Genomic DNA, 19,414 nt, shown 5'->3' with positions numbered 1-19,414 from the left:
GAACAAGTTGATGAAGAGATATGTGTAATATTAATATTTATATTTATGTTTTGTAAGAAAAAGATAATTGGTAATATATATCGTATACTAAGATATGTTCATTCATATTTTGTGAGGTAGCTATTTGGTAATTTATGTACATATGGCTTATTTTATATATTGATTACTTTTGTGTGAGAAAGTTTCATTTTATTTATTTTTTTATTCTAATGGATACTGGCAGCAAGTTACACTCATAATCACAGCGTAGTAAAATCTCCCATTTTTTGTGGAACAAGAAACCAAAAGGAGTGACTATTCTTAATAAAAGATTTAAACCATTTATAACTTCAGGACACCATTCCTGATATCAGAATCAAAGTCATTCACTCCTCTCTCGTCGTGGTTTTTAAACCATGTCGTTCTTATGTGCTGACATTTATTCCTCCATATGAATTTAAAATTGATAATATTTCTAAATTTATTTATTTTATCATTCTCGCCGATAAAAAAAAAATCGACTTTTAGGTTTTCATGAGGACATAAAATTCAGTTGCAGGACAAACGTTGGCACAAATATGTTAAAACATTTATTTTTAATGGCAACACTTGAAAGCGGAACAGATAAAAACAGAACCACTCCAGCGTCGGAACTTTACCGTGTGACATCAGCGGAAGTAAACAGAAGACATGCGCCAGTCGCCGTACATACATCGAGCCATTGAGTGAATTCTGGGGATTTATTCTCTCAGTAAAACCTCGAGACACTTTATTCATGACTAAACAACCATGGCTTCAGTCGAGTATCTGAGAGAGTTTGTCAACATCCGACTAACTGCTGCTGCCGAGGAAATATTCGGAGTTTTTAAAAGAACCATCGTCGAGTATGAAGAGGAGCTGGACCGACAGCGCAAACTGTTGGATGTGGTTTTGAAGCCTGAGATAAAGCTTCACAGAATAGGTGCGTAAAACTAAGTTAATATGTAATCCTAATGTGTTTAAACTGGTGTTAACTTGCCTCCATGTCTGCATCTCCTTCTTTAAAATCACAATCCTACTCCTTTTGTTCTTTGTTCCTCCAGAGCTCCCGCAGCAATATGTCTGTAAGAAGGAGGAGGAGGAGGAGGAGGAGGAGGAGGATGATGATGATGATGATGAGGAGGAGGAGGGTCTGGCTGAGCTGCAGCTCCGCATTCAGGAGATGAACTCCAGTATGGACGAAGATGACCCAGAGCCTCCACAGATTAAAGAGGAAGAGGAGGAAGTGTGCAGCAGTCAGGAGGGAGAGCAGCTTGTACTGAAGCAGGAGACTGATGGCTTCATGTTGATTCCTCCTTATGACGGAAGTGAAGATCAGACTCTGAACATCAGACCTTACGATGCTCTCAGTGCAGCAGAGAAAGAGTCTGTCGACGACATACCAGTGACGAGCTTTGTGATATCAGATGAACACAGCGACCACCGGCTGCTCTCTCACAGCTATGATGTCACTGAGAGCCGAGATCAGGTTGGAGGCGAGCAGGAAGATTCGGGATCACCTGGGAATGCAGAGCTTCTCCCAAGACACCTTGAGAGTAACAGCCACAGCAACAATGTCTACAACTCTGCTGTGTCAGATATGCTCCATAACACTCATGCAGATGACAAGCCTTTCAAATGTGACACATGTGGGAAGGTTTTTAAGTATAACTCAAAGCTGTTCATACACCAGAGAGTCCACACAGGTGAGAAGCCGTATTCTTGCAACATCTGTGGGAAAAGCTTCATCGAGAAATCAGCGTTGAACACTCACATACGAGGCCACTCAGGTGTGAAGCCATATCGCTGCGAAACCTGTGGAAAACATTTCCGATATAACAACGCCTTGTTGGTGCACATGAGAATCCACTCAGGCGAGAGGCCGTTCACATGTAAAACATGCGGGAGAACTTTCAGACAGAACAGTGACTTGACAGTCCACATGAGGATCCACTCGGGCGAGAAGCCATTCTCGTGCAAAACGTGTGGAAAAGCTTTCAGACACAACAGTCAGTTGACAGTCCACACGAGAATCCACACAGGTGAGAAGCCGTACGTTTGCAACACCTGCGGGAAAAGACTCCGTGACACGTCCACATTGAACAGGCATGTAAGAATCCACACAGGTGAGAAGCCATATACGTGTCCAATATGTGGGAGAGGTTTCATACAGAATAATGACTTAAAAGCCCACATGAGAATCCACTCGAGTGACAAGTCATAATTTTGAGACACTTTAAAGATACTTTAAAGCAGTGGTTCCCTCCTGGTCAGTCAAAACGCACTTTATTTTGAAGTACAATGAATTTCCAGCAAAGAGGTTTTACTTTTAGTGTCATTTCCTGCTGTAGAGTGAGTGACGAATGGACAGCTACTTGACAGAGACCATAAACTAGCTCAACGACACGGCCAAACACCAGTATGACGCTGAATATATTAAACTGTGTGGCCCATAAAGGAGACATCTGGACCAGTTGGGAGCCACTGCTTTAAAGTGTCTCAACTGGCGAGGCATACAGGGTCCCTGCGGTTATGAAATTCCTGGAAACATCATACATAAGACTCACCTTAACATCGCGCTAACCTCAACAATCATTTCTGGGTGCAAAACTGGCAGTTGATTATACTTGTGGAGACGTAAAGCTGGCAGACTTGTTGATTTTTGTTGTCACTTTCAGCCGTAACTGTAACGTTTAAAGATGTATAGCTATACACAGTGGTCCCACCGATCTGACGCTTCTGCTGTGCTTATTTTATGCGCTTTGTTGCTTTGCTAGTGTCTCTGATGAACCAAATCTACCAGCACGGAAGCTACGCAGTGTACTGATGTGGACAGGACCGCAGCAAAACATGTTTTAGCCACCTAAAAAAAAAAATCAGTATCAGTGGAAGTGTGCGCCATGTTTGAATATTTGAAAAGACTGTTTGATGGAAAGGTAAACAGGAGAAAATATTCTTAATTTAGCACACACTTCAACTGATATGGATTATTTTTGGTGGGCCTTTTTTGTGGCTGAAAACAGCACCGTTTGATTTCATGTGCGTGACACGAGGATTTTCTACCCGCAGGTTATTGTAAATAAACATTGTGATTTGGTCTATATGCATTGCTTTAGCTGTTGTTCATAATATTCTCGGGATGCACGGTAATATCGGCACGTCAGCGGGATTGGCCGATGTCGGCTTTAAAATGAGCTATCAGAATCACCCAACATGCTTTATATTACTTTGCACAATGAATGAATATCACATACACTGAAAAGTATTGTATTTCATGTCTCCGTCTGCTGGTGGTCCATCATGATAAGAGTATGCATGTAAAATATGATCATAATTCCACAAAAGCAGAGACTTGACGATCACTAAAATAAGTTGGGGGAAAAAAGCGGATATATCGGTATCGGTTATCGGCTAAATGAGTAGTTTGCAAAAAATCCAGTTGTGCTTCCCGATAATTATCCCAAAACATGTCTAACGTCATGTGACATACATTCCTTGTATTACTGATTTAAAATATAGTGCTACGCTGCATGAGCAATGAAATGTCCCTAGTATCACGTGGTACACACAGACAGGACTGCATCACGTCATTGCCATGGCCGCGCCCCCTTTCAGTGGAAAGACAGAGACGTGTATAGCTGCAGACACACACCCTTTATAGTGTACATGACAAGCTGCTACAGGCCGCGCCCATCGCTTGTACAAGATAAACCCACCAACGCCATGGTTATCTGAACTCTGCTACAGCGTGACAAGTAGCAATAATCCACTTTATGATTTAATACATGAAATATGATTCACTCATAAGTAACAAGATGTAACCTTTACCTTAACCTCAGCTGCCTCTCTTTTAACTTCATATTCCATGGCTAGCTAATCGTTAACTTCCAGGCCAATGGGTGAAGAGGGCTGATTGTGGTGGGCGGGTCATGTAGCCGCTCCAGCTGCAGCTTTACCTACTCGGAAAGAGGCGTGCTGTCACATGATGAGAAAAGCAGGAAAATGCCAAAAAGCTCTGATGAAGGCTGTGTCCCAAAATGTGTAAGCATGTTGTGATGTGAGCCAGTTTAACAAGTGAAATGTGAGTATTTTGTCCTTTATTTGAAAATTTGGGATGTGCTACCTCTTCACATTTTTGTAATATGCTCATTTGATTTTGGGTTCAGCTCTCAATTTACCAAGAATCCCATTGTTGAAGCGAAACCTCACTTTTACAAAACATAAGCAAAACAGTTATTAGACATGTCCATAGAACAGACATTTGTTTAACAAGAATTTAATGCGAACAAAATTTGAATCCAAACACGTCAAATTGCACAGACAACAACATGATCTTTGGCTGTCTGTCCCCCAGAAGTTGCGCAGCCTTTGTCAAGTACCAGTCTGTTGGTGTCTAACGAGTGAGGAGCAAGTGCTCGCAGTTTGCATATGCCTTGGAAGATGTGTGGCTGAATTACTGTATAGGGTTATAGGATTGGTAACCCTGCACATAAGATCACATACAGGCGAGGAGCCTTGTGTTTGTAAAATATGTGAGAGACGATTCAGTCCTGGTTCACGGTCAAACACAGAAGAACTCACAGAAGTGAAAAGCCACATACTCACACTTGTGTCACTGATGTGTTCATCCTGCCAACTACAGCGGTTTTTGTCTGCAGTCATTTATATTTTAATGTATTTAGTGAGTGCATCAACGTGATGTGATTATTGTTTTGAATGTTTGTGGTGACCATAGTTGAGCAGTATTTGAATTAAATGTAGTTATTTTACATTGTGTGAAAATCCCAGCTGGCACCTGCCGTCAGAATGGTGTCAGAAGACGCTGGACTCTGATGTTGGATAGACAAAAAATTTAGGTTGTAATGAAAATCAGGTTGACAATATTTTAAATGTCCAATGACTTTAAGAATTTCAGGTCAGGTGTTTGTTAACATTATGATGTTCTGCAGACATTGGGTTTTGTTCACCAAACCTTACAACTACGTTAATCTACGTCAAGATGATGTTGGCGTGAGACATTTGAAAGATGTTGGATTTTGTTCACGTGACATCACATCAACCTAAATTCAAATATGAACGTCTAACAACGCTGGTGGTCAGCTGGGATTAATTTTGAGTATTTTGTAATTTGTATTCTGCTGGACATAACAAAAAATGTCATTTGTAATAAAACATTTTAAGAGCTTGTATTTGTGTATTTGAAATATTTAAAATGTTTTATTCAATATGTAATTTTACCCTCACGTAAGACACATTTTTATCCCCAGGTTTAAACTGTAGGGAAGGAAAAAAACTGGACAATAATTAGCCTGATCACAGTCTTCGGATAAAGACACAGCTTGTGGACTGCAGTGTTGTTGGTATTTGGTGCAGCTTTTCCTTCTCTTCTACTATATTGTACTGTGTCACTCTACTTTATTGAGATTTTTGCACTCATTCAGTTGGTTGCTAGTAAAGTTAGAAATCTTAGAAATTCACTTCCTCCACTGAGCTTGTATTTATCGCTCTTGGAAAAAGGCATCTGCTAAATGCTGAGTGTTATTGCCATCTGACAGCGAGTGCTTCACAGTGGACTCACTGTTCACTTCCTCAAGTTTCATTTCGATTATCAAAGACTCATTTTTATTAGCATGTGCACATAAGAATGAAAAATGTGGAAAGTCTTTGGTGTTTACCTTCCAGATGGCATGATTGAAGGAGGATGATGAATCCAGGTCTTCAAATACAGAGTTCATTAACAAAGAGTGGGGGTCTAGCTATTTGGAATCAGTCGTACCTGATAGGTATAAAAAGCTAAACATTGTCAACAATAACAAAATCCCAATGTCCTCAAATGAGACAATAATAAAATCCCAATGTCTTTAAATGTGTACTTTCTAATTAACAGCGTCTTAGCTTGTTACCTTGTCTACTTTTGTGTCTGGATCGGCTGCAAACTGACTTGGCAGAGATGGCCGCCATCTTCTTTGTACATGGATTAGTGTATTGTGCTCTTACTACCACTAGATGGCACAAAAAAGTGTCCATGAACAAGGACAACAGGTCTTAGTTAAAGGAAATGGCCACTTTAGAATGAAAATACAGACAGTACTTACTGACCCTCATGCCGACAAGAAGTTCAGTGTAGTTTTTTAATCCACAAAACTCATTCGGGGTATCAGAGGATAACAGCTAGCCGGAATAACAGCTACACTTGAAGTGCATGGAACCCACATTTTGAAACTGTAATAAAACTCCGCTAATGTATTTTTAAAAAAAAAACGTCAGAACGGCTGGTCCGTTGTAATCCAAGTGCCCTGAAGCCATGGCATGCAAAATTGACTTGAAAAGACGTAATTTATTCCACTTTAATAGCATCATTTCTCACCGCCCTGCAGGAGTGCTGTGTTTACATGGCGAGACTCGAGAACTGGCACCACCACTAGCCATCAACTAGTCTCGCACGGCTTCAGGGCACTTGGATTACGACGGGCGAACCGTTCTGATGTTTTTGAAATGCATTAGCGGAGTTTTATTACAGTTTCAAAATGTGGGTTCCGTGCATTTCAAGTGTAGCTGTTATTCTGGCTGGTTGTTAGCCTCCGATACCGAGTTTTGTGGATTAAAAAACTACACTAGACTTCTTGTCGGCATGAGGGTCAGTCAGTACTGTCATTCTAAAGTGGCCATTTCCTTAAAGTAGAATGAAGTATAAGGTCAAGTAAACCCAAAATGTGATGTCCTCATATGAGGACACAGGGTCTTAGGAGGATATAATAACTTCCAGCGAAGGAGAAATTGCCGGTGGAAATCACGGGCAGTTTGTACAAAGCGTTATCACATCGCAAAAGAATCAATACCTCCCTTTTAAAAAAGAAAGAAAATGCATTACGGATGCTAAACAAGAAAAAGGGAGACAAACTGTGGATAAAGCATAATTTTACTGGTCAGAAACTTTTGATGACCGGAAATTCCACTAGGGGGACATTAACACTGTGACACATCCACCGGAAGTAAACAAAACAAGCGCTGGCTGCGTTAGCTCAGTGGATGTTTGGAATCAGCAGGGAGATGATGGTGTAGTTGTTGCGTAGTTAAACGTTTCAGTCATAATTAAACAACCATGTCTTCAGTGGAGTATCTGAGAGAGTTTGTCAACGTCCGACTAACTGCTGCTGCTGAAGAAATATTCGGAGTTTTTAAAAGAACCATCGTCGAGTACGAAGAAGTGATCGACCGTCAGCGCAGACTGTTGGATGTCGTTTGGAAACCCGATATAAAGCTTCACAGGATAGGTGTGTAAGCTTAATTAATGGTATTAATTTGCTTCCATGTCTGCATCTCCTTTTTTTACCATCACAATAGTGTCGTATTTCTTTTGGTCTCTGTTCCTTCAGAGCTCCCGCAGCAGTATGTCTGCAAAGAGGATCAGCAGCAGCTACACCGGACAGGTGTGTTACACTGACTAGTTTAATGATACAAAATAGATTGTTTAAACAGACCCTCACCGGCCACTTTATTAGGTACACCTGTTCAACTGCTCCTTAACACAATTAGCTAATCAGACAATCACGTGGCAGCAGCTCAATGCATTTAGGTATGTAGACATGGTGAAGATGACCTGCTGAAGTTCTAACGGAGCATCAGAATGAGGAAGAAAGGTGATTTAAGTGACTTTGAACGTGGCATGCTTGTTGGTGCCACAACCATCTCTAGGGTTTACAGAGGATGGTCCCAGACAGAAAATATCCAGTGAGCCAAAATGCCTTGTTGATGCCAGAGGTCAGAGGAGAATGGCCAGACTGGTTCAAGATGATAGAAAGGCAACAGGAAGTCAAATAAGCACTGGTTCCAACCAAGGTGTGCAGAAGACCATCGCTGAAGCAACAACACCTTGTCCAACCTTGAAGCAGATGGGCTACAACAGCAGAAGACCACACCAGGTGCCACTCCTGTCAGCTAACAACAGGAAACTGAGGCTACAATTCACACAGGAACTGGACAATAGAAGATTGGAAAAACGTTGCCTGGTCTGATGAGTCTGGATTTCTGCTGCCACATTCAGATGGTAGGGTCAGAATTTGGTGTAAACAACATGGAAGCATGGATCCATCCTGTCTTGTATCAACGGTTCAGGCTGCTGCTGGTGGTGTAATGGTGTGGGGGAGATTTTCTTAGTACCAACTGAGCATGGTTTAAACACCACAACCTACCTGAGTATTGTTGCTGAGCGTGTCCATCCCTTTATGACCACAGTGTACCCATCTTCTGATGGCTACTTCCAGCAGGATAACGCACCATGTCACAAAGCTCACATCATCTCAAACATGACAATGAGTTCACTGTACTCCAATGGCCTCCACAGTCACCAGATCTCAGTCCAATAGAGCACCTTTGGGATGTGCTGGAACGGGAGATTCTCATCATGGATGTGCAGCCGACAAATCTGCAGCAACTGTGTGATGTCATCATGTCAATGTGGACCAAAATCTCTGAGGAATGTTTCCAGCACCTTGTTGACTCTGTGACACCAAGACTTAAGGCAGTTCTGAAGGCAAAAGGGGTCCAACCTGGTACTAGTAAGGTGTACTTAATAAAGTGGCCGGTGAGTGTATATTGTTCCTAATTTGCTCGCATGTCTGTATTTCCGTCTTTACCATCACAGTAGTATCCTAATCTTTCTGTCCCTCCAGAGCTCCCACAGCGACATGTCAGTAAGGAGGAGGAGGAGGAGGAGGAGGAAGACCTTGCTGAGCAGCAGCTTTGTATTCAGGAGATGAACTCCAGTATGGACGAAGATGACTCAGAGCCTCCACAGATTAAAGAGGAAGAGGAGCAAGTGTGCAGCAGTCAGGAGGGAGAGCAGCTTGTACTGAAGCAGGAGACTGATGGCTTCATGTTGATTCCTCCTTATGAGGAAAGTGACCACAGTGAACCAGAAACAAACAGTGACCACCAGCCGCTCTCTCACAGCTCTCATGTCACTGAGAGCCGATATCAGGTTGGAGGCGAGCAGGAAGTCTCAGAATCAACTAGAAATACAGAGCTTCAACCAAAGAAAAGACATCTTGAAAGTAGCAGACACAGGAACGATGATAACAACTGTACCATGTCAAAGACTCACTGTGACACTCACATGGGCAAGAAGTCTTTTAAATGTGACACGTGTGAGAAAGTTTTTAAGTATAATTCAAAACTGTACAGACACCAGAGAGTCCACACAGGTGTGAAGCGGTATTCATGTGACATATGTGGAAAACATTTCCAATTTAACAGTGGCTTGTCGGTGCACATGAGAATCCACTCAGGTGAGAAGCCATTTACATGTAAAACATGTGGGGGAACTTTCAGACAGAAAAGTGACTTGACAGTCCACATGAGGATCCACTCGGGCGAGAAGCCGTTTTTGTGCAAAACGTGTGGTAAAACTTTCAGACGTAATGGTCAGTTAACGGTCCACATGAGAATCCACACAGGAGAGAAGCCGTACGATTGTAAGACTTGCGGGAAAAGACTCCTCGACATGTCCACATTGAACAGGCATTTAAGAATCCACACAGGTGAAAAGCCATTTGCATGTGAGACATGTGGGAGAGGTTTCATACAGAACAGTGACTTGAAAACACACATGAGAGTCCACTCTAGTGGGAAGTCATAATTTTGAGAGATCTGTGTTAAAGAGACACTTTAAAGATACTTTAAAGCAGCAATCATCAACTATATTGTCTTTATATGTATGTTCATCTATATCTGTTTATTTATACATCCGTCTACATGTATATATACATATTTATATATATTTATATACTGTTTATTAATAATAATAAGGACAATGTTTTAATATAAAATAAAATGTAAAACTATTTGTTTCTATTCTTTCATGATGACAAGCAGCATCCCATTTATACAAGATGTGAATTTGTTTCAGTTTTGACAGAAGGCCTTTGCAACCAAAGAAAGGTAAAAATAAATAAATAAAAACAAATATTAAGGTACCTTTGACTCTATATTAACTGCAACATGACTGGGATTATGGTGATAAATGAAAGAAACTAACACACACAGAAGGTGTTCTGTGACCAGGACAACCCAGTGTCTACACTTTTGTTTTTATTCTATAGATTTAAAATAATTTTTGTTGCAATTTCTTCCTCCAATCCTTTTCTGGTTTGTAGTATTTGGGCTCAAATATACTCTGTAGTTTGTGCTGTCCATTATTGTTTCCTCCAGAGGTTTAATCTTTTCCTCCTCTGACCAATATGGTTTTCTTGCCTTTTTTTCTTCTGCCATTTTTTCACCTAACTATGAGCCGTGTTTGTGAGAAGGAAAGGAGAAATTAAGTCTTAAGTGTCATACTTAAGGAGGAAACTACTGATCCCTGTTGATGAGCGGAAAGAAAAAGTGGCTCAATTCCACTGCCGGAACTTAAACACTGTGACACATCCAGCGGAAGTAAACAAACCAAACGTTGGCTATCTGCGTTAGCTCTGGTGGAGTTAGCTGGATGATGATGATGGTGTTGTTGTTGCGTAGTTAAATATCTCAGTTATAATTAGGCAACCATGTCTTCAGTGGAGTATCTGAGAGAGTTTGTCAACGAGCGACTAACTGCTGCTGCTGAAGAAATATTCGGAGTTTTTAAAAGAACCATCGTCGAGTACGAAGAAGTGATCGACCGTCAGCGCAGACTGTTGGATATCGATTGGAAACCTGAATTAAAGTTACACAGGACAGGTGCGTATTATGTTTTCAGTTTAATAACAGAGAACAGGGATTATGGTTTATATAACTGGGAATGTTTAAACATATACTGGTGCTATTACGCAGCCTACAACCATTACAGGGTACAGGGAACACACCATCACACTGTTTTTAAAGTCTCATGCATGGACATATTTCGATCTTGTCAAATTAAAAACTGCAATAACCATATTTAAAGCGAGAAATAATCTACTTCCGGGCAATATGCAAAAATGTTTTGTGACAGGACAGTTAGGGGGGTATGATTTAAGAGGAGAGTTTAATTTTAAAAACAATGTGTTTGTACAACTATGAGGAGTCTGTGTATTTCAGTGTGTGGGTGGACGTGTGGAACAAATATAAATCATTTTTTACAACTATATGAAAAAGTTGTATAGATGAGGAAAAGTTGTGCTTGGCAAGTTCATATTTATTTTGTATCACAGGGTTGTACTTGGACTGTAAATAAACTGGGTATTACTTATTTATTTAATTGGGGGGGTAGATAGACCGGGGACAGTTTTATATTAGTTGTAAATAAATTTGGGAATTTGTTGAAATAATATATGAGTTAAAAGAAGAAATGTAAGACAGGGGTTGGGACATCTAAGCTCTACTTCTACCTACTGCTTTTTGGACACTGTTATCTTTGTATTGTTTGTTTTTTATTGTGTTTTTATGTGTATTGCATTTCCTTCTTTACCATCATACTAATAGCATTTTCCTTTTGTTCTCTGTCCCTCCAGAGCTCCCACAGCAGCATGTCTGTAAGGAGGAGGAGGAGGAGGAGAAGGAGGATGAGGATGAGGAGGATGAGGAAGGCCTTGTTGAGCAGCAGCTCTTTATTCAGGAGATGAACTCCAGTGTGGACCAAGAGGAGCCAGAGCCTCCATTGATTAAAGAGGAACAGGAGGAAGTGTGCAGCAGTCAGGAGGGAGAGCAGCTTGTACTGAGGCAGGAGACTGATGGCTTCATGTTGATTCCTCCTTATGAGGAAAGTGACCACAGTGAAGCAGAACCAAACACTAACTACCAGCCCCTCTCTCACAACTCTCATGTCACTGAGAGCCAAGATCAGGTTGGAGGCAAGCAAGAAGACTCAGGATCACCTGGGAATACAGAGCTTCAACCAAAGAAAACACATCTTGAAAGTAGTTGTCACAATAACAATGTAAACAACTCAAAGACTCAGTGTGACACTCACACAGGTAAAAGGTTTAAGTGTGAGACATGTGGGAAAGCTTTTAAGTTTAAGTCCCAGTTGCATGCACACATGAGACAACACACAGGTGAGAAGCCGTTTTCATGCAAAACATGTGGGAAAAGATTCAGTGACAAGTCAGTTTTGAACACTCATGAAAAAATCCACACAGGTGAGAAGCCGTATTCTTGCACAACATGTGGAAAAGATTTCCTGTATTATAGTGGCTTGTTGTACCATCTAAAAATCCACACGGGCGAGAAGCCGTTTACATGTAAAACATGTGGGGGTGCTTTTAGATCGAGCAGTAACTTGAAAAGCCACATGAGAATCCACACAGGTGAGAAGCCGTACCTTTGCAAGACCTGCGGCGTAAGTTTTTGTGACTTGTCCACATTGAAAAGGCATGTAAGAATCCACACAGGTGAGAAGCCACATTCTTGCCAAGTCTGTGGGAAAAGGTTTTCTCAGATATCTGTATTGCGCGCTCATGTAAGAGTCCACACAGGTGAGAGGCCATATACATGCAAAATATGTGGGAGAGCTTTCGGACGTAGTGCTCACTTGAAAGTCCACGTGAGAAGTCACACAGATGAGAAGCAGTAATTTTGCAAATTCTCCGAGAGAAGACACTTATAAGCTTTATAAGCTTATAAGATCTCATACAGACAAGTGGCCTTGTGTTTGTAAAATATGTGGGAGATGATTCATTTGTAGTGCTTCATAGGCAAAACACACAGAACGCACAGAAGTGAGGAGCCATTTAATTACAGCACTTGTAGGGAAAGTTTTACTTTTCTTAGTCTTAGTTTTAATTAAGACAAAACTAGAATTACACACTTAAATGACTGTTTATTCAAATGTAGTCTGGTGGGTTTGTCGATAGAGATTTTGGGCTATTTCTGGTCGAACAAAAAGGTCTATCTCTGTAGGGATCCTTTCCATAATGTTGTCAGGCACTTATAATAATTATTTGAGTCTGTCAGTGGCAAAAACGATCACTTTTAGCGGACATACATCAACGGTGAACAAATACACAGAGTGGTTATTTGCAGCCCGTTTTGTCGCTGCCAGCTTAAGATGGGACTGATTTTTAAAACAAATGTGCCCCCATTATTCACTTAGGCTGCTTTCAGATCTAGGGTCGTCTCCTTTGGTCTGAATCAGGGACTCATGTTGTTCCAAAGTTGTATAATTGCCTAGAGTTGGTTCGTGTTCTCACGGCAGCATTTACAAGCGGACCAGATCAAATGGCTTGTGTGAGAAAGCTGCTCTTGATTGGTCAGAATTTCCATGTGGGAAAAATCCAGGAAGTAAAGCAAACATTGAAGAAGAGTACGCTTGCAAGATAAATGTGACACTTTCTACGCAGGTTGATTTTAGCGCTGCTCATCGTGGACTATATTGCTGTCATTGTTCATTTTAGTCAAACCATACAGTTTGAAAACGAGGCGCGGCTCCAACTAGAAAACAATGTTTTGATGCATTGGATGTGCTGAATGTGCATATTAAGGCAGTACAGGATGAGGTGCACATTAATAATCCTCCAGGACTGTAACATGCTCATGTTTAACCCAAACAATGTGTCATGTGACTGCAGTTGCTTCACATCCAGGTCGGAACACCTTCTCACCACAAACCAACCGCACCAGAGTTCGGTTGTAACCGAACCGAGACCACCTCTTCAAGAAGGTCTAAGTCCGGTTGTTTTGGTGCACACCTGAGTGTGATTGCTGTGTTCACACCTGCTCAAACGAACCGCACGAAGGGGGCAAATGAACTTGAGTTTGATTAAACAGAACTAAACAGGGCAGGTGTGAAAGCACTTGAAGAAACAAAAACATGGGGAAACACCAAAGTAACCCTCCAAAGTATAATTTGATACTGTTTGGTAGTTTGATCAGTGAAACTTCCTCATATTTAAAAAACATGTATGCAGTGGAGAAATGTAACTTCAGGTACTTCAGTACTGTATTTATGTACAACACTGATTGTCTTCAGATGGCCAAGATTGAATTTAAATGCACTGATGTTAAATCTTGAAACTTCTAATAAATTTTTTTAAAAAATCATCCGTTTTGAGTTATTCTTTGATTACTAGCCTTCCATTCTACATTTAGTTTCACATCACAACATTTTACAGGCAAAAATTTTACTTTTTAGGCCACTACATTTACTAGACAGCTAGAGTTATTCTGGTGATTAAGATTTTTACATACAGAGGCTTGAAATAGGCATACATCAGTTTGTGTATCAGGTAAAAAATGAAATGGCTTCACCTCGATTAGCTGCTACAAAAGGGCTACATACACACAGGCAAGCTGGCTGACACCTGTTCCCCATGCCCAGTCAATATCCGACCCTGCTGATCTGCTGTTGTTCCTGTTAAGCCACAGAACTACCAAGTTTCTGCCCAGCTGCTGCAGTCTCCTGGTTCCCTGGTTCACCGGACTCCTGCCTCGCTGTCCCGTCACTGGCCTTCACCTCAGCTGTCTTGTTGCTGGCTTCCTGCTGGGATCTCCAAGAGTCCAACCTGAAGCCAGATTGTCAATTGCCAGCTATCATTCCTGATCTGAACTTCTGTGGCTATCCTTTAGTTTAGACCCATTTTTGTTGCTGTCCTCCAGAGAGGTCCCATCATTGTATTCATCCTCCTGTGGGATCTCATCGCTACCTTCATCGACCAGTGTGGTCCCACCTCCTTATGTCTTTTTGTTGTTTGTAGTATTTATGATGATTTAATTCACTTAATTAATATTCCTATTACTATTGTTCGACTGGTCATCAGGTACTTGAACGCACTGTCAAACAGCTGTCAGTGAGGTGTCAAGCTGTCATCTGTTTGCGGCTCAGTCGATGTGATGTGTTGTCCACTGCGCGTCAGACCTGATGTAGAAGAACATCCTGGTATTTTTGGCATACTGTCTGTGACATACTATGCATTCAGATATACTAAATCTTCTTCTCACCTACTACATAGTATGATAGCATGGACATTAGGACACAGAGTAAATCCGGCCCTGGGGCCCGTCATGATAGCGTGCACTCGGGCCCCTGCTACCTACCCTACGCCACTGCAGGAAGGATCATTTTGTAAGTCTTTGAGAAAATATTATCTTCCTGTGAAGCCAGTGTGGCAAATGTAATAATTTATTCTGTTTATGTATTCGTTGTTTTTTAGGGAGATAAATCGTGGATTAAAAATTTTCCTGCGGAAAGATAAAGTAACTCAATTCCACTGCCGGAACTTAAACACGGTGACACATCCAGCGGAAGTACGATAAGCACTTGCTGGCTGCGTTAGCTCAGTGGATGTTTGGACCTAGCAGGGAGGTGATGGTGTAGTTGTTGCGTAGTTAAATGTTTCAGTCATAATCGGGCAACCATGTCTTCAGTGGAGTATCTGAGAGAGTTTGTCAACGTCCGACTAACTGCTGCTGCTGAAGAAATATTCGGAGTTTTTAAAAGAACCATCGTCGAGTACGAAGAAGTGATCGACCGTCAGCGCAAACTGTTGGATGTCGTTTGGAAACCCGACATAGAGGTTAACAGAATAGGTATGTGAAACCTAATTAGTTTAATAACCTAAAACAGATTGATTTGATTCATGTATTTAATCCCACAAATGAAAATATACACCGGTAGTCCTGCTAATGTGCTCGCGTGTAGGCATTGTTCTTCTTCTCTGCCATCACAGATGTTTCCTTTTGTTCTTTGTCCCCACAGAGCTCCCACAGCAACATATCTGTGCGGAGGAGGAGGGGGAGGAGGACAGGGAAGAGGAGGAGGAGGGTCACGCTGACCAGCAGCTCCGCATTCAAGAGAGGAATTCCAGTGTGGACCAAGATGACCCAGAGCCTTCACTGATTAAAGAGGAACAGGAGGAAGTGTGCAGCAGTCAGGAGGGAGAGCAGCTTGTAGTGAAGCAGGAGACTGATGGCTTCATGTTGATTCCTCCTTATGAGGAAAGTAACCACAGTGAAGATCACACTCCCAGCTTCAATTCTGATAACAGTTCAGCAGGAACTGTAGTGAAAGTAATAGTTGTGAACTCTCCAGCTTCAGAATCAAACAGCGACCACCGGCTGCTCTCTCACAGCTCTCATGTCTCTGAGAGCCGAGATCAGGTTGGAGGCGAGCATGGAGACTCACCTGGGAATGCAGAGCTTCAACCGAGACATCATGAAAGTAACAGCCACAGCAACAATGTGTACAACTCTACCATGTCAGATAATACTCACATGGGTGAAAAGTCTTTCAAATGTGACACTTGTGGGAAAGCTTTCAAGTTTAAGTCCCAGTTACACATACACCTGAGAATCCACACAGGTGAGAAGCCATTTTCTTGCAAAACATGTGGGAAAGATTTCCGATATAACAGTCACCTGAGAGTCCACATGACGACACACACAGATGATAAGCCGTACTGTTGCACAATATGCGGGAAAGATTTCAGATACAACAGTCACTTGATTGTCCACATGACGACACACACGGGTGAGAAGCCGTACTCCTGCGAAATATGCGGAAAAGATTTCAGACACAGCAATCGCCTGAAAGTCCACATGAGAATGCACACGGGTGAGAAGCCGTACCTGTGCAAAATCTGTGGGAACAGATTCTATGAGATGTCCGCATTGAAAAGGCACATAATAATCCACACAGGTGAGAAGCCTTTTGCTTGCATAACATGTGGGAAAGCTTTCGGACGTAAAGGTCAGCTGACCGTCCACGAGTATTCACACAGGAGAGAAGACGAAACTTTGCAAGACATGCAGGAAAAGACGCTTTGATGTGTTTCAATTGGCAAGGCGTGTAAGATGTGGGAGACGATTCAGTGCTGGTTCATGGTCAAGACACGAGAGCTCATGAAGTGAGGAGAAACATACCTGATAGAGCACCTGAAGATCAAAATACACAGGAGGAACCATCGAGCTGACACTGCTTTGGAGACATTTTCACGAACTAGATATATACGCTTCCTCATTGAGAGGAGGTCACAATATTTTTGAAGCAGTAAATTTCCAAATATGCCATCAACTTTTGCTAAACTAACCCTTATTTCTATTTGCAACATTATTTAATTGAAACAGTTATAATCTATCTGAAAAAAACTGTTCGCATAGTGTGCATAATTTCTACAGTTAAATGAATCCTTTCTGTCTTTCTTCTGACTTTTTATATATGTGTATAATTTTTCTACACTACCTCAGTTACATGAGTGGACTGTGAACTCTCAGATGTTGAAGTTGAGGCTGTGAAATCCTCTCTCTGCTTGTCACTGGATCACTCATATATTCAACCTGCCAACTGTAGACTTCATTATGTCTCTGCGCTGGCCGTGGCCGGAGGCATTATGTTTGCAGTTTGTCCGTCCATCTGTTCGTATGAACACACGTCCTGTTCTTGTGAACATGTCCACTTGGACTCAAGGATGAACTGATTAGAATTTGTGATCAAAGGTCAAGGTCAGTGTGACCTCGTGCATCCATATTTGTAAACGCAATCCCTCAATGGCCTTGAGGGAGCTAACTTAAATTTGGCACAACCGTCTACTTTGACTAACAATGAACTGATTAGATTTTATCGCTTAAAGGTTACTTTGACCTCGTCTGTCTCATTGTTGTAAACGTGTTATCTCAAGAAAACCTTGAGATTTCTTCAGATTTGGTACAAAAGTCCACTTTGACTTAGGGCTGCACGGTATATGCGGTAGATGGTAGAAATGATATAAATTTGGCCCACGGTAGAGATTTGCGCTCTACCATCCTATCGTCGATTACGTCATCGCACCTGCCTCAGTGTGAAAATGGCTGCGAGCACAGAGACAGCAGAGCAAGAGGAGCTGGTTCACGTCCGTGATTTAGCGTAGCACGTGCAACATGTGTTGCTGGAGAACTTGTGAGTGAGTGAGTTAATGTCTTATGAACCGCCCTGGACTTCTCAGACTCTTTTACCGACTTACTGCTCAGAGGGAACTCATTCAGTGTCTCCTCTGGCAGCAGCACAGCGTCTCTCCCTCTCCTCTCTCGCCGTGCGCACACGGGAGTTGGTTTTCGGCAAGAGAGTTTGTCATAACCCTTTGGTAATGTAAACCTATGTGACGCTAGGGGCTCCACAAAAAACTCCATATGTGAATGTGTGATAGTTGTGGTATCATAGCAGCCTGTCACAGGTTACAGCGTGATGATTAGAGGAGAAATGGCAGAGCATAAAGGTCCAGGTGGAAAAAACACAACTCAGTCATTTAGGATTTTGCTCAAATAAGGAAATTACCTTTTGATATAGATCCCAGGGGACATTTTGCACCATAGAGTAGTGGGTTTTAATTTTGAGTTTTGAGATCTCCATTCTGCACAATAAATGCTCTAAAAAATACATTATATCTTTGCTTTTGTTGTTGGTTTTTTTTTTTATCAATTTAGCTTTGCTAAGGGACTCCAAAACCCATTCAGAAACACTTCTATTATAACTTTTACACTTAAATTTATACCGCGATATATACCGTTACCGAAGGGATTCGATTTATACCGTGATATAAATTTTAGGTCATATCGCCCAGCCCTACTTTGACTCAAGAATTAACTGACTAGAATTAGTAGTCACAGGCAGTGGTTCCCAACTGGTCTGGCCCCGAGGTCCAGATTTCTCCTCAGTCATTAGTTCAAGGTCCATGCATTTTAAGACACTGAGCGTTCGTTCAGCCACTTCATCAAACTAGTTTGTTGTGTCTGTTGAGAAGCTGTTTGCTAAGTCACTCAATCTACAGCAGGAAATGGCACAAAATAAAAGCTCTGTGCCGGAAATTTGCTATACTTAAAAATAATGTGTTTTTTACAAACTTGACACGTTTGTGAATCACTTGCAGTCCATTCAGAATCGACCCGCGACCCACTTTTGGACCGGGACCCACCAGTTGGGAACCACCGGTCAAAGGTATCTGTGACCTCACAAAACATCTCAATAATTTTGATGCCAATATAACCAAATTTCACATAAATGTCTAATGGGATAAAATGATAAAGCAATGATGTTTTATATCCAAAAGGTCAAAGGTTAACTTCACTGTGACATCATAATGTTCTGCAAAAACACCATTTCTGCCCTTTATCTACCTTTCAACGTCTTATCTCAGGAACAGATGGAGAGACATTTGCTCAGATACTGAATTTGTGACACTAATCTTGTAACTGCTGATTGTATAGATCGTCTCTGAGGAAGGTGTGTGTGAAGCTTTGAATGCATGTTTTTACAGACATGGATATAAACCGTGACTGCAACTCGACTGGTCTGCAGAGGCATAAAACTGCAAGGCTGTAATTATTGTTTTTGTCCGCAGCGTGGCATCTATATTTTGACGTATTTTGTGATTATGTTAACGCAATACAATTTTTGTTCTTTTAGATTTTTAAAGTGACACAAACACAAATTGTGGCTTATATACCACATGGTGCTGTCAGTGAATCAGCCTGCTGGGCAACGCAATGGTGTTTTCTG

At 41.5% G+C, this 19,414-nt stretch overlaps 1 protein-coding gene and 1 pseudogene across 2 annotated transcripts; both read left to right on the top strand.

Annotated features, from left to right (window-relative positions):
* The first annotated feature begins 659 nt into the window (after positions 1–659).
* On the top strand, positions 660–9,839 carry LOC117256902 (uncharacterized). Its single transcript, XM_078172225.1, has 5 exons — positions 660–940; positions 1,062–2,214; positions 7,096–7,271; positions 7,374–7,427; positions 8,670–9,839. Exons 1-5 carry the CDS (start codon positions 769–771, stop codon positions 9,632–9,634), a joined length of 2,520 nt encoding a protein of 839 aa, XP_078028351.1. The 5' UTR covers positions 660–768; the 3' UTR covers positions 9,635–9,839.
* Positions 9,840–10,432: 593 nt separating this feature from the next.
* Positions 10,433–18,296, top strand: LOC117256903 (uncharacterized; annotated as a pseudogene). Its single transcript, XR_013492306.1, has 4 exons — positions 10,433–10,710; positions 11,463–12,520; positions 15,258–15,474; positions 15,644–18,296. The product of XR_013492306.1 is annotated as an uncharacterized LOC117256903 (transcript).
* The last annotated feature ends 1,118 nt before the right edge of the window (positions 18,297–19,414 follow it).

Source organism: Epinephelus lanceolatus, chromosome 1 (genome assembly GCF_041903045.1).
Source record: "Epinephelus lanceolatus isolate andai-2023 chromosome 1, ASM4190304v1, whole genome shotgun sequence".
Lineage (NCBI taxonomy): Eukaryota > Metazoa > Chordata > Actinopteri > Perciformes > Serranidae > Epinephelus > Epinephelus lanceolatus.
The sequence above is the reverse complement of the archived record's forward strand: the minus strand, read 5'-3'. Positions and strand labels throughout refer to the sequence as shown.